The sequence below is a fragment of the Vulpes vulpes genome, chromosome 3, assembly GCF_048418805.1.
Source record: "Vulpes vulpes isolate BD-2025 chromosome 3, VulVul3, whole genome shotgun sequence".
NCBI classification, from domain to species: Eukaryota; Metazoa; Chordata; class Mammalia; order Carnivora; family Canidae; genus Vulpes; species Vulpes vulpes.
The window spans coordinates 99930348-99945094 of NC_132782.1; the positions used below are offsets into that span (position 1 = coordinate 99930348).

The 14747-nt window shown below is 45.1% G+C and overlaps 1 protein-coding gene across 2 annotated transcripts in view; it reads left to right on the forward strand.

The window, feature by feature from the left end:
* The first annotated feature begins 3263 nt into the window (after positions 1-3263).
* The window catches only part of GP2 (glycoprotein 2), a 39767-nt gene continuing 28283 nt past the window's right edge, over positions 3264-14747 (forward strand). The window contains exons 1-8 of one of the 2 annotated variants that reach the window (XM_072753726.1): positions 3264-3363; positions 4579-4708; positions 7433-7819; positions 8691-8801; positions 10944-11155; positions 11629-11777; positions 12952-13197; positions 14068-14230. In XM_072753726.1, the coding sequence (XP_072609827.1) occupies positions 4606-4708; positions 7433-7819; positions 8691-8801; positions 10944-11155; positions 11629-11777; positions 12952-13197; positions 14068-14230 (1371 nt within the window). In that variant the 5' untranslated portion in view covers positions 3264-3363; positions 4579-4605. The remainder of the gene's footprint in view (positions 3364-4578; positions 4709-7432; positions 7820-8690; positions 8802-10943; positions 11156-11628; positions 11778-12951; positions 13198-14067; positions 14231-14747) is intronic. The other variant, XM_026002980.2, reaches the window with a different exon arrangement.

Here is a 14747-nt window from a genome sequence, read left to right on the forward strand (position 1 = left end):
ACTCCCTGTTTTCAGAAGTCTCACAATATCAGGGGATATACTGACACATCCTAAGGACCTCCTCCATCCATTGCACCTCCTCCCTCCATTGCACCCGTCCCTCTGCATCCAGAAGATGTAGGCCTGTGTACAGAGCCACAGCAGCAGCAGCAGTGGAGAGCAGACCCACTACCCTCTTTGGGCAGGGTTGCTTCATAAGGGTCCTCCAGGAGGCTCACTGAAGGCACAATCAGAAACCAAGATATTCCAGGTTGCTAGACATCTGTGTCAAGGCCAGTGGAAGCCAACACTGATGGGAAATTTCTGCCCTGACACCAGCTGCTTTCCAGGACTCCAGCTGTGGCTTTCCAGGACAGACCAAGGCCCTGTTGCATTATTAGAGCCTTCTGACCTCAGGGAAAACCACACGTGTGTATCAGCAAACAGGGATTATGGGGATGTGTATCTTGAGTTAAGGGACCTCACATGCAGACATATGGACATGCACCAAATCCCTATACCTGCTGCTTTTACATAAGAGCTTTATATAGGAGGACTTTGGGGTAGAGCCCAGGCCTGTCTATGGTCAATCCATGGTCAGTGGAGACTGGCTGAATTGTGTGCAGATTCACTTTGACTCAGGTACAACAGAAGATGAAGAAAAAGAAAAGAAAAAAAAAAAGAAAAGAAAAATAAAAACAGGGGCCAAAGGCAAGAGCCAGGGAAAAGAAAACACATCAGAATTAATCCCTTTATTCCTCTGTTCTTTTTCCTTTTCTTTAGTTTCTTGGTTTTTTATCAGGTATTAAGCTCAATATTCAATAGATATTTTAAGCATAAATTCAATGCTGAATAGGCACCAGGGAAATAGCAAGTAATCAAAACAGAGTCCTTGCTGATAAAGAGCTTATGTTTAAAAGGGGGAAAACATTTAAACAATAATTATGTGAAATGTCAGGCACAAGCACTTTGGGGAGAAAAATAAGGAACAGAGAATAGAGCTATGGGGATGTTATTTTATATAGGACGGTCAGGAAAAGTCTGTCTGATAAAAAGAAACTGAGAGAAGTAAGAGAACAAAGCAGGAGGATATCTGAGGAAGAGCATTACAGTTAAGTGTAAAGGCTCTGAGGCAGGATCTTGTGTCTTCCCCAAAAGGTTTCATTAAGACTTGGACAGCCATAAGTTTTGAAGCATTACTCACAGGAGAGGCTCTGAAGCATGTATGTTATGTTTTTTCCCCCTTTGATTTACCCAACAAGCACTTACTAGGTGTTGGTTAGAACTGCAAAGACAGGATCCCTGTCCATAAAGGTCTTACAGCCTTCAGAGGGAGACAGATAAATTAGTGGTAATTGAGTGGGATTGGAATCAGCCCATAGAGGCATAGGAGAAGAGAAAAGAAGCACCAGAAAGCCTACAGTGTTCAGGAAAGTCTTCCTGGGAGAGATGGACCTAAATATGTAGGAGGCTAGGCATAGTATGATTTAGGCAGAAGGAATAGCAAACATGTAAAAGTCAGGAGGTGGGGAAGAGTTCAGAGAGCCACAGATTGGCTGGAATATAGAATCTGGTGGGGAGAATCTGTAGATGATGTAGGAGCTGTGGCCAGTGGTCAGATCCCAGGAATGGGGGGTAATGCTGAGAGGTGATGTTATGGCATCTGGCTGCAGGAGAGGTAACAGAATCAAATGAGGCAAGAATGAAAGCAAGGAGCCCCACTAGGCACCCGTTAAAGCCACCCTCATAAGGTGAAGGTGGCCTGAACTAGGGTTTGGGAAATGGGGCTAAAGAAGGAAAGATAGAGTCAAGAAATATTTGAAAAGTGAGTAACAAGTTGTGGTGATTACTGGAAATGTGAGGGAAGAAGGAGCCACGTTTCCAGCTTGGGTGACCAGGTACATACCAGTACCATAGGTTAAGATAGACGATGCCATTTAAAGGGGAGAGATTTAGGGAATGGATGAGTTCAGATTTGGGCCTGCTGCATCTTGGCCCAAGAAGACAGGTCCAGCAGGCAGCTGGGCGGATGGATCTGATATTCAAGGGGGGTGGTCAGAGGTAAAGATACAGATTTGAAACTCACCAGCCTGTAAAGGATACTAGAAACCAGGAGATAACTTGACACCTTCCAGTGACAGTATATGGAATGATAAGAAAAACAGGACCTACTAGCATTCTCAAGGACATCTGAAGGAAGAGGATAATGACAGAGCAAGGGTGTCCAAATCAAGGAAACATTGGCACAGCAGAGACAGGGAGAGGCAGAGTGCCTGGAGGACGTAGCAAAAAATGTACTAAGGGGCCAGAAAAAAATACCTTAAGATCTGGCCTTAACAGGGCAGCTCTAGTGGCATGGTTCAGATTGGAATAAAGTAGTTGGAAGAGGGATGGAGGAACTGTTTTGTGGGACCAGATGAATTTTGGAATCCTGAATTTTCGGTGGTTATAAGTTCCACATTTAGGGTTTTTTTCTCCAAATGTACTAGGAGTAGAGAAGGTGGCTTGTAGCACCTTTTCTTTGCCCGAGTTGAGGTTTTGCTGGGAGGTGTGACCAATGCCAAGACCTCTGTGCTCCCTGCCTTCAGTAGCCTCAGCTCCTTAAAGAGTCTCACAGAAACACAGAACAGGCTGTGACCACTTGTTCTGCAAAAGCTTCGACTTCTTTATTGATGTCCAGATACCATGCTATGGAAGCCAGGTCTAAGCCTGACACTTCTAAGTCCAAGATTTATGGCTTCCTCTCTGTTCCATACCTTCCAATCTCTAGGGTAGCCCACATATTAGGAGGGATTGGAGGAGAGGTGATGCTGACTCTTAGTTTGTCTGTCCTCTGGTATAACTCCATGATTCACCAAGCTGGCCCTTCCCAGACTCCTCAACACTGAGTATCTGAAGGTGGGTAGAGTCTATGGGTCAAATATAGGAAACACCATCCCCCGCTTCTTTATTTATTCCCTTGCTCTAACTAGCCGCAAGTGGAGTGGCATCCAGACAGAAGCAGAAGTGTTCTAAGGTGATTAGCTAAGAACACAAGGTACAATTGGAAATCTATTGTGCAAACAAGTGCCTGTTTGATTTCTTTCACTTCCCTTTGGGTATTAAGCTCCCTTTTGATCAGTGTTTGGTTTCTGGTAATAAATATGGCACCAGTTTCATTGGTTTGTGGAAGGAGACATTCTTCTGCTATTTTCTGTAGTAAATCACTTATCTTACCTACACCCAACAAGACCAATGTATACCTACCTGGAAGATTAATTCCAGTCCTACCTGGGCACCAATCATGGAGAGCCACGTAGGTGGGAAATTGCAATAAAAGTATGGTACACAGCAGGCTTTCCCATGGCTGACCAGAGGAGGACAGCTCTGTGTTCGTACCCCCAGGTAAGTCCTACTTCAAGCCCCAGCAGACTTTCTTCCAATCTTGGGGGGCTCCCCCACCACCCTTGACTCACTGGATGTGCTAGGGTTGTTTGTTTCTGGAAACTTTCAGAAGAGCTTTCAGCCCGGTCAGGTGCTCTAGATGTCGTCTGTGCCCAGCTTAACCATGGTTCCAACTACCTTCTGGCTATTCCAGGTCTAAAGATCCCCCCTCAGTCTGTCCCTCCTCCAGGAACATAGGCCCCTACTTGGGATCTCATCCCTAGGAATTACCAGTCCTGGGTGCTCTCTAGTAACATATTCATGATATCTGCTCCAGAAACAGATAGATCTCTAGCTTCAACCTGAGTCTTCCAGAGGCTTTAAGAAGTCATCAAAGATCTGCTCATTGGAGGAAAGTTTCCCTGAAGAGGGAGTGTTACTAATTAGTGTCGACAGGCTCTTCATAGCTCCTTGTTTCTGTCTTCCCCACCCCCCATGTACTTACTCATTTATTGCTCAGACCTTTATTGAGCACCCCATATGTGCCAAATGCCATGCTAGGAGCAAGCAATGTGGACTAGCCTGACATGGTCCTACCCTTACAGGAAATCTGTATGCATTATAGGCATTTCAGGAGTCTCTTAAGGCAGTGCCCAAGACACCAGAACTAAGAAAGCAGCTGTTAACTCTTGTCTGTAGATACTCATAGCACTCCATCCAGTCTCCCAGAGCCTCTACCTATGCTTGAGTAGGAGCCAACCTGAGGCCTTCTAGGATGTTCTGCAGTACCAGCTTTGCCTTTGGTTTTCTTGCTATCAACCTCATCCCCTTGGCAAGCCTCCTACTGTCATTATCTCACCTCCTCTCTGCAAGTCACACCTGCTTTAAAACAATATGGCCCTTCATGGAAGAAGTCATGGGTCTGCTTCTGAGAACATGGGCTTGTGGCCTTAAGCAAGCTGTTTCACTTCCAGCATAGTGCCTGCATGTAGGAGGAGCTCAGTAAATATTTCTGGGATTAATATGCTCTGAGTCCAATATCCTTCTTCATCCATAAATGGGAGCAAGAATGATACCTTCCCTGGTGGGTGGTTCAGAGCCTTAAATGAGCTAACATATGCGAGGGGCTGAGTATAAATCATGGTGCTGAACTGATGTGAATTCCCATCTTAGCCTTATACCCAGAGAAATAACCTCTGTCACCCTGATGGTATTTGAGTCTTTCTCTTCCCCTAGCTGCATGGAGAATCTGCACACTGCTGAATGACCTGCATGCCTCAACTTATGGAAAAGATGGTAGGCTCTTATGTCTTGTGGCTGGCCTTGGCTTCCTGCATTCTGACCCTGGCATCTCCAGAACAGCAAGGTGTGTGCTCTGCTCACCTGGCATCTCAGATGCTCTGTAATACCTGGGGAGAGGGGGAGCACAGGGAAGGTAGTTCAGGGTCAGTGAGGGGGACAGGGACATGTCTAAAGCAAAGACTCAGCAGCTAGAAGTCAAGGGGAGCAAGATGAGGGAAAATAGAATGCAGCCATAATCTCTTAAAGAACCAAATCAGAAATCTCCCCCTGCAAGGACCATGGAACCAGTTAACATAACTTCCCATGCCCAGATATGTGGAGCTCAGAGAGCCCAGGTTCATGGAGACATGAATCACCTAGTCACTCTGTGCCCTTGCTTTGTCAAGCACCTTCTCCTTCCTCTGAATGTTTGCTTATCTATAAAAAGAAAGGACTAGAGGTAGTGATCTCTTGGTGGTCCTTTCAAAGATCTGTGGACAGGGCATCTCAGATGCTTGTAGAAAGGGTCTTCAGGCTCAACACCAGGCTGAAATTTCTGCCTAAGTCACCTGTGGAGGGGGTGGTGGGGCGGGGAAGGATGGTATGTGGGAAGTAATCCAAGAACAGCAGTGACTCCTTTTCTTAAAACAAGCATATAGATAAGCAAGGCTTGAAAATCTCCTTTTCTAAAAAGTCCCTCTGACGTGTATTACAAGAATGTGATCCTGTGTCTATATTTGTCCATAATTCAGGCTCTTACACTGAATTCAGTAAATCAAAACTGGAGAAGAGAATCAGCCCGAACTCCTAATAGGCCTCAGATGCTGTGTTTCGCATTTTACACTTATTATCTCATTTAATCCTCTAGTAATGCCTTAGGACTTTATGTCCCCCAAATGTGGGACACTTCCTGAGAGGACTACAGTGGTGTATGACAAGCTCTTAAAGAATTTTTTGATGGCTGTGTATATCTTTTTCATGTATATTAAGAATATCTAACTAGTACATCGTACCTATGGTATCACAGATATTATTCCATAAGATGAAACAAATTTATAGAGAATCATTGAAAGAAACATATTAAGTAGATAATTGGAGAGGGGGACACAGATATGGCAAACATTGTGACTCAAGGAATAGGAATGGAAAGAGTTTAGAAACCACCAGCCTGCAGGTGTTATGTTGCAGATGAATCTCAGGGGAGTTGAACCACCTGTCAAGGTCATCCAGCCAGCAGGTGTGGAGCTGGATTTAAACTCAGACTGGCTAGCCCACCCCTTGACCTCTCAGCCTCCTCACACATCATAGTTCCTTGAGGAACTATGGGGTGTGCCTGGCAAGAGTGGAGTGGGGTTTTTAACCTCTGTTAAAAACCATGAGATCAGGGCACCTGAATGGCTCAGTTGGTTGCACATCTGCCTTCCCAGGTCCTGGGATCAAGGCCTGAGCTGGGCTCTCTGCTCAGTGGAGAGTCTGCTTCTCCCTCTCCCTCTATCCTCCCCTTAACTCATGCCCTCTCTTTCTCTTTCAAATAAATAAATAAAATATTAAAAAAGAAAGAAAGAAAGAAAAAAAGCCCATGAGATCAAGGGCTCCTAGGTGGCTTAATCAGTTAAGGTTGAATTCTTTATTTCAGCTCAGGTCATGATCTCAGAGTGGTGGGACTGAACCCCACATCAGGCTCTGTGCTCAGCGGGGAGTCTGCTTGGGATTCTCTCCTTTTCTTTCTCCCTCTGTCCCTCTCCTCTCTCTGTCTAAAAAATAAATAAATAAACCTAAAAAACAAAAACATGAGATCAGCAAAATTAGAAATGGTCCTGTTAGAGCAGTGGTTCTCCATTGGAGGTGATTTGGACAATGTCTGGAGACAACTTCCAGGAGGAAGGAACTACTGGAATCTAGCAAGAAGAGTCCAGGAAAGCTACATCCAACAATGCACAGGACAGTCCCCCATAACACAGAATCATCCAACGCCAAACATCAGTAGTGCCGAGCTTGAGGAATCTTGTGTTAGATCTATATCTATTAATAATGGAAAAATGTCTATGATATAGTAAGTAAAATATGTAAGTGGGGAAAAAAGCTGTACAGCTTTAAACCCACTTTAAAAACCCCTATATTTTAAACATATGCATAGAAAGTCTGAAGACTGTACAGCAAATTTATGGTTACTTCTGGAAATAGAATGGGCTTATGACAACTTTCATTTCTACTTTATTCATTTTAATGACATTTGAAGTTTTTCCAGTGAGCCCATATTACATTTATAATACATTGGTCAGAGAGGACCACAGTGTACAGTTGCACAGGGGAGCACCGCACAACTCCAGAGCCAGGGAGAGGGCACCAAGCTCAATGAGAAGGATGCCCCTTGGAATTGTGCAGTGTGAAGACCTTGGTGTTCTTAATGCCTATAAAATACCATAAAAAGTCCTCACTATTATTCTGACTCTAAGGTGATGAAGGCTGGTGATGGTTAATGAATAGGATGTTTGCCTCATGTCCTCATTAGAGTCCTTAAGCACATTCAAAATTCAAAACAGAGTGTATGTGGGTGCCTCATTGGCTCAGTCGGTTAAGTGTCTGACTTGATTTGGGCTCAGGTCATGATCTCAGGGTCATGAGATTGAGCCCCATGTTGGGCTCCATACTAAGCATAGAGACTGCTTGAGATTCTCTCTCCTGCCTGCCCTCCCTCTCTAAAACAAAACAAAACAAAAACAATAGAGAGTGTGTGTGTGTGGGGGGGGGGGGTGGATTAAAATCCCATGGACTTTGAGGATGCTCAGTAAACACTGTTGCTTTCCAGGTAACAGAAACCTCATCAACACTCGTTCCTATGACCCCTGCCAGAATTACACCCTCCTGGATGAACCCTCACGAAGCACAGAGAACACAGAAGGGAGCCGAGTGTGTGACAAGGACAAGCATGGCTGGTACCGCTTTGTGGGAGATGGAGGAGTGAGGATGCCCGAGACCTGCGTCCCAATGTACCGATGCCAGACAGATGCTCCCCTGTGGCTGAACGGGACCCACCCCACCCTTGCGGAGGGCATTGTCAACCGTACTGCTTGTGCCCACTGGAGCGGCAACTGCTGTCTCTGGAAGACCGTGGTGCAGGTGAAGGCCTGCCCGGGCGAGTTCCACGTGTACCGGCTGGAGGGCACCCCCCAGTGTACTCTGAGGTACTGCACAGGTGAGCTGCAGAGAGCTGGAGGCAGCTGTGGGGTGGGGCTACCTGTAGCTGGGCCCAGACATCAGCAGTGAGTGGAGAGCAGACCAGGAGACTAAGCAGGACAGCCTCGATTCAGCTCCTGCCTGTTAGGGCCCAGTGGGGATGTTACCCAAGGTTGCCAGGCTTTCCAGCATTTCAAGGAAAGCCAGAAACTCAGAGTTGAGGGCCAAATATCCTGAAAGATAAATCTTCATATGTGTAGCCTAATATGAAGAACTGAGGCTCATTCAGATTTATATTTCATTTGGGCAGCTTAATTTACCTCTCTGAGCTTTTTCTGATCTGTAAAAATGGATGACGGCAAAAGTAACAGCCAAAGCGCAGTGTCCTCACTCCCATCCAAAGTGCTTTAGATTATAACTCACTTAATCTTCTCACCAGCCTCATGAGATATAGGTACAAAATAACTACACCTGATGAGAGGTCTAGCGCACAGAGAGGTTAAGCAGCTCTCCCAGTGTCACAGAGCAAGAACATGATAGAGCTGGGATTTGAACCCAGACACTCTAGTTCCACAATCTATATACTTAACCATTATGCTACCCAGTTTCATACTGTTACCCTGAAAATTGAATGAGCTAATTTGTGAAAGGTACTCATAATAGTGTCTGCCACATAGTAGTAACCATTAGGATGGCAGCCTCTGGGTTCTCACTTCCCTGGATTGGGAATCAGAAAATCTGAGTTTGAGGTTTGACCCTTCCATTACATACTTATTGTACATCCTTGGGCAGGACTTCTGTACCCTGGTAGAATGACAGAGTTGGCCTTAGTGGCCTCAGATCACACTGCTCTGCATTCTGATCCTCTTCCTCTATGCTTTACTCCCTAGACGCCTCCACTGCCACAGACAAGTGTAAGAACCTCTGCCGCCCGGAAGAGGCCTGTAGCTTTCTCAATGGCACCTGGGACTGTTTCTGCAGATCAGACCTCAACAGCTCTGGTGAGTGGCTCAGTGGGATTGGACAGTAGGAACAATGCTGGTCTGACTGGGCAAGACAGCAGAGAGGGAGTTTCAGAGGGTGAGGACAAGAGGTGGACTAGAGTCAGTGGGGATAGAACTGAGGTCAGGGAATAAAGGTTCTCAAAGCCATTTGCAAGGATAGGAGAGCAGGAATGGGAAAAATTTCCAGGTCAGTCTTTGGATCACAGGTTCAGGAAGCAGCTCTGGCATGGATGAGCTTGACCATGAGGGCCAAGTGAGTACTCTGCAAGTGTGGGAGCTTCATTCAAATAGCTGCAGAATCTACATGTGATGGACATGGGCAGACTCCTGTGCCAGTTCTGGATTTGTGACATAGTAGCTCTCTGGGGCCTGGGAAGACGCCTATACTCTCTGAGCCTTAATGTCCTCATCTGCAAAATGGGAATAAGATAATAGTAAAAATAACCACCATAAAGAGCAATTACAAAAATTAAATCAGAGTTGTCCAATTGGGCGGGCTGGGAAGATGATGAGGTTCTTGTTCCAGGAGGTAAGCAGGAGTCAGGAGGCAGATGACTCATGGGTAGAGATGCCATAAGCAAGCCCTAAGCCCTGGGTGGGGGTTGGATGAGTTTCCCATTAAGATTATTTCATTCCCTCCTAGGAGTCTAATGAGGGCCTTTGACTCTTGTCATTGGCATAAGCATGCACAGCACACTCCCAGTCCCTGTGGAAGAGAAGGTGTCCTAGATAGTGAGCCAAGAACAAGCATATGCTTGGAAAACTGGGCTGTAGTGTCGACCAGGTAGTGCTTGGGTGTGCCTGGCAAGAGTGGAGTGGGGCAAGAAACTATAAGGAAACAACCTTGCTCTCCTTGAAGGCTCTCTCTGCTCACTGAGTGAGCAAGCCCCCAGACACTCTGTTGTTTCCAAGAATTTGGGCCATCACAGAATCAGATGTTGGACTTCAAGGATGCCTTCCCTATACCTGGAGACTCCAAGGGTGTCCTTAGCAGGTCCTCTCAGCTGATTGAGTGGGCAGGTGATCTGCCTCAAGTCTTCATTGGTGGCTACTCAGCAAGTCTCCATTGCTTCTGGGCACAACCCCATTGTGATCTGGCTTTTGCTTACTTCTCCATCTCTCACACTCCACCCCCACCCATTCTAAGTTCCTATACACCTGAGCTCTGCATCTCTGTAAACACACATCCTCTCTCCCATCACCATGCTTTTGCCTCTGCTGTTCCCTTAGGCAGGGGTGCCCTCTCTTGTACCTGCAAAACTCCTTCCACTGAACCAAGTTCCAGCCCTCCGTGAATTCTTCCCTAACTTAGCTGACAGACTTGGATATGCCTTCTTGTGTTTCCCTCTGCACCTAGAATATACTTCAGTTAGTACTTTAATCATATGGCATCTTAATAAGCTACTGATATGTTGGTTCCTACACAAGACCAAGGACTCCTCATGGGTTGGGCCCATGTTTTCTTTATTTTTGTGTTGAATGTGCCTTGCACATCGAGAAGGTGGTTACTAAAAGTATTTGAATGAAAGCATTCATGAATCCTATCAAATTGATATTTCTCTTAGTTTACTTAATCTCCCCTATCAGAATTTTAGCTCCATAAATAAGGGTAGGGATTTTGTCAGTTTTGACAAACACTGTATTCCCAGTACCTAGAGCAGTGAAAATTGTAAATGCCCAAGAAGTATCTGTTGAATAAATGTTGAATGAATGAATGAATGAAATGAATTAGTGAATGAATGAACAAATGAAATACAATGGCTCTGAACCTGGTCATATGTGCTGACTTCACAAAGCCAGAGAGTCAGAGTAGTACATATCTACCTTTGATTCTAGTCTGGAATACAGGATACTCCTACTTCTCTAGAGACCCCAATCCCCAAAGACCCTAATCCCGGGTTCCCAAGACCTCCCCACACCTGCACACAGGATGCTTAGAAATCTTGAACTAGGGGATGTTTTTTGCCAACCTCATCCACCACAAGCCTAAGTGTGAATCTTACCTGGGTCCCAGGCCCCTACTAGTCTATCCAACTCCCCAGTGGATATGATGGCATTTGTAAAGGGCAGGGAATATGGGCTCTGCCCACTGCTTCCAAAGCCCCGTCCACTCCACCTATCTCCTTCTCAACTTTCCAGATGTCCACAGTTTGCAGCCTCGGCTGAACTGCGGGGCCAAGGAGATCCAGGTGTCACTGGACAAGTGTCAGCTGGGAGGCCTGGGTTTTGGGGACGAGGTCATCGCTTACCTGCGAGACTGGAACTGCAGCAATATGATGCAAAGAGAGGAGAGAAACTGGATATCTGTGACCAGCCCTACCCAGGCTAGGGCCTGTGGAAACATTCTGGAGGTGAATGGTGTTTGTTGCCAAAGGGTGGGAGTTGGGCTATGAAACTCATTTAAGTAGCTGTGAGAACTTAGACAAGTCACTGACCCTCTCTGGGCTTCTAGTAGTATCTGAGATTACACATGTTGGTTCATGTAAAGAGCTTAGAACAGGTTTGCTACTTGAGCTCAATAAATGTAAGCTACCATTATGATTATTTTAGTTACGGGTGATGTGGGAGAGGTCGACATGGGAGCAAGCATGGTGGTTGCTGATTCTCTCCAAGGGCCAAAAATTATTGTTTTAATTTTTGATCTGGGATTCTCACTCCCCTTCCCATAAAGCGTCAGAGCCACTGGGGTGGGGGTGCTTCCTGGAGATCAGAAGGCAGGGTGGCAGCATAATTGAGAGCATCAACCTTGTAGTCAGGCAAGCCTGAGTTCTAGATACATCTACACACACATAAACATATATGTGGTCTTGTTTTCATGCCACAGAGAAATGGAACCCATGCCATCTACAAAAACACCCTCTCCTTGGCCAATGAATTCATCATCAGAGACACCATCCTCAACATCAATTTCCAGTGTGCCTACCCACTGGACATGAAAGTCAGCCTCCAAACTGCCCTGCATCCCATTGTAAGGTATGGCACTGATCCTTAACCTTTGATCCATAACCTTGGCACTGATCACATTCACTTCAAGCACAACTTAAGATGTCCTCAGAATGCTGCCTACCTCCTTCAGGAACTCGCACTCTTCCCATCATTCATTCTGCAAATATTTGTTGATCGTAGATTAATGTTCAGCATGTGCAAGGCAGACATAGAATATTTTGTGGCTATTAAAGATTATTGTTATGAAGCAATGCAGCAACATGAAATAATGTTAATTAAATATGATAAGGAACAAAAACATACCACGGTTTCATTTATCTTGAGGAAGAAAGGAATTAAGGAACTAATTACAACAATAATTATTTACAAGTGAGGTGAATGCAATGTGGGAGAAGCACTGGGTGCTATGGGATCGGGGAGCAAGGGTCCCTGATCTAATCTTGGTGGTGTGGGGATGGTGGGACAGGAAGGCATCCCTGTACATGGGTGATTGAAGCTGGGATCAGCTTTGACTGGATAAACAGCAGCCCCAATTCACTAGAAATAGAACCAAGTAACAATTTGGTTGGGAGTCCACTTGGGAAGACGCTTGGTCACTGCTCACTGTGCCTGGAATGAGGCCCCTGTGGAATGGGTTCCTCAGCATTCCTAGACTTGCTGGGGGACTTTCTGAGGGGGTCAGAACTCCAGGGTGGCCTTCCCATCCCCTCATTGCCTCCTGGGCTCACAGAGAGGCAGGATTCTTAGGACTAGAAATTTTCTAGTTCAATGGTTTTCAGACTGTATTGTGTTGGGGCCCCAAGTTTCATAATAGATAAAAATTAAAGCCATTCCTCTTTTAAAATGGATATTTCACTGGATGATTCACTGGTGGAGTTCTGCTGCTAAAATGATGAACCCACAGGGCTGATCCCATTGTACAGAGGGGAAGACAAAGGCAAGCACTAGGCAGTTAATTTTGAGTGAAGGAGATAGGAGTCATCTGTGAGGCAGGGAGAACTGGTGGAGATCCAGAGACACACTCATCTACTTATCAAGTTTAGTTCCTAAGAGATACTAAATGCTTGATTTAACTGAGTGTTTGAAGACTTCCTTTAGGAATAAAAGATATGCATGCCTTCACTTCATAGCCTCACACAAGTGCAGGGCTGGATTTATTTTGTTCTCACTGGTAACACTCTTATGGCTTTCCTGTTCTCAGTTCTCTGAACATCAGTGTGGATGGGGAAGGAGAGTTCACTGTCAGGATGGCCTTGTTCCAAGACCAGAGCTACATATCTCCTTATGAAGGGGCCGCAGCTGTGCTGGCTGTCGAATCCATGCTCTATGTGGGTGCCATCTTGGAGAGAGGGGACACCTCCCGGTTTAACCTATTGTTGAGGAACTGCTATGCCACACCTACTAAAGACAAGACTGACCCTGTGAAATATTTCATCATCAGAAACAGGTAAGGGGCAACCCTGTGTTATCTTTTGGCCTGAATAAGGTTTTGCGGGGGAGAATGTTCCCTTGGCCCTGCCTGGAAGTTATGTAAATTGGCTTACCTCTTTTAGAAAATAATCTGGAATTACATATCATGACTGTACCTTTGACCTAGGAATATCACTCCTGAAATTTTAGCCTAAAGCTTTAAAGTAGGTCAGCAAGATAAAGAAATGCCAATTATTTTTCATTTCAGTATGCTTTAAAACTTTGGCAATAGGTTCATAGTTCAAAAATAGGAATCCATTAAGTAATGATGGGCTATTATATAGATATTAACAGTGACTAATCAATGTGAAAATGGCATGGCAGGTGTTATGGGACAAAATATCATTGAAATGGTTAACTGGCAAAAACAAAGGAAACATACATATGTATAGATCATGATTCAAACCATGGTAACAATACTAGCTAATATTTATCATTGAGTTTAGCTATGTGTCAAGCACTGTGTCACTAAATGCTCACATCAACCCCAGGAAGTATGGATTACTGTCTGTATAGACAAGAAAAGTAATGCTCAGACAGGTTAAGACATCTGCTCATGATCACTTAGCTAGAAAGTGGGTCTGGCTAGAAGCAGTCAGTTTGAAGCAGTCAGTTTCACCTCAGAGTCTGTGCCCCACAAAACTGAAACCACGTGAGCTGATAAATAAATGTCTTGAATGAAACCCAGAGGAATAAAAGTCTATGTCAGGATGGAGGGAATTGGGGGAACTCTTTAATTCTCTGTGATAATGTTTTTATACTGGATACAGATTAAAGATATAGCCAAGGGCCTCAGGTCCCTTGAGCTGTTCTCAAAGTTAGACCCTTGCCTCTGTCACCTTCCCAGCTGCCCAAATCAATATGATTCCACCATCCATGTGGAGGAGAATGGGGTGTCCTCAGAAAGCCGGTTCTCAGTTCAGATGTTCATGTTTGCTGGAAATTATGACCTAGTGTTCCTGCATTGTGAGATTCATCTCTGCGATTCCCTTAATGAACAGTGCCAGCCGGTGAGTATCTCTTTGGAGTGAACTATTCAGAGCTTCACTTGGGGCCTGTTACCTGGTAGGCTCTTCATATATATTTACTGGAATTAGAGACGGATGGAAAGAAGGAAGGAAGGGGAGGAAGGAGGGAAGGGTGAATGGATGGACACTCAACCTCCGAAAAGCCTGTGTGTATGCAATTGTTGTGTCCCCAGGAAGCAGATCAGATGAAGAAGCCTGCCCACTAGGTTTCCTTGGCATAAGATATATTTTGTATGATTTCATAATAGTTGACTTTTTAAGTGCTATTCCATGTCAGGAATTGCACTAAAACTTTCATATTCTTTATCTAATTAAATTCTCACAACAACCCTTTAAGTAGATTCTTTTATGACCTCATTGTACAGATGAGGAAACTGAGCTTCAGAGAGATCTTTTGCCCAGGGCCAGCACAGCTAGAAAGCATCAGAGCTGAAAGGGAACTCCAGTATCCATGTTCTTAACCCCTGTTTGGTACTGCATGCTAGTACTGGGCATTTGT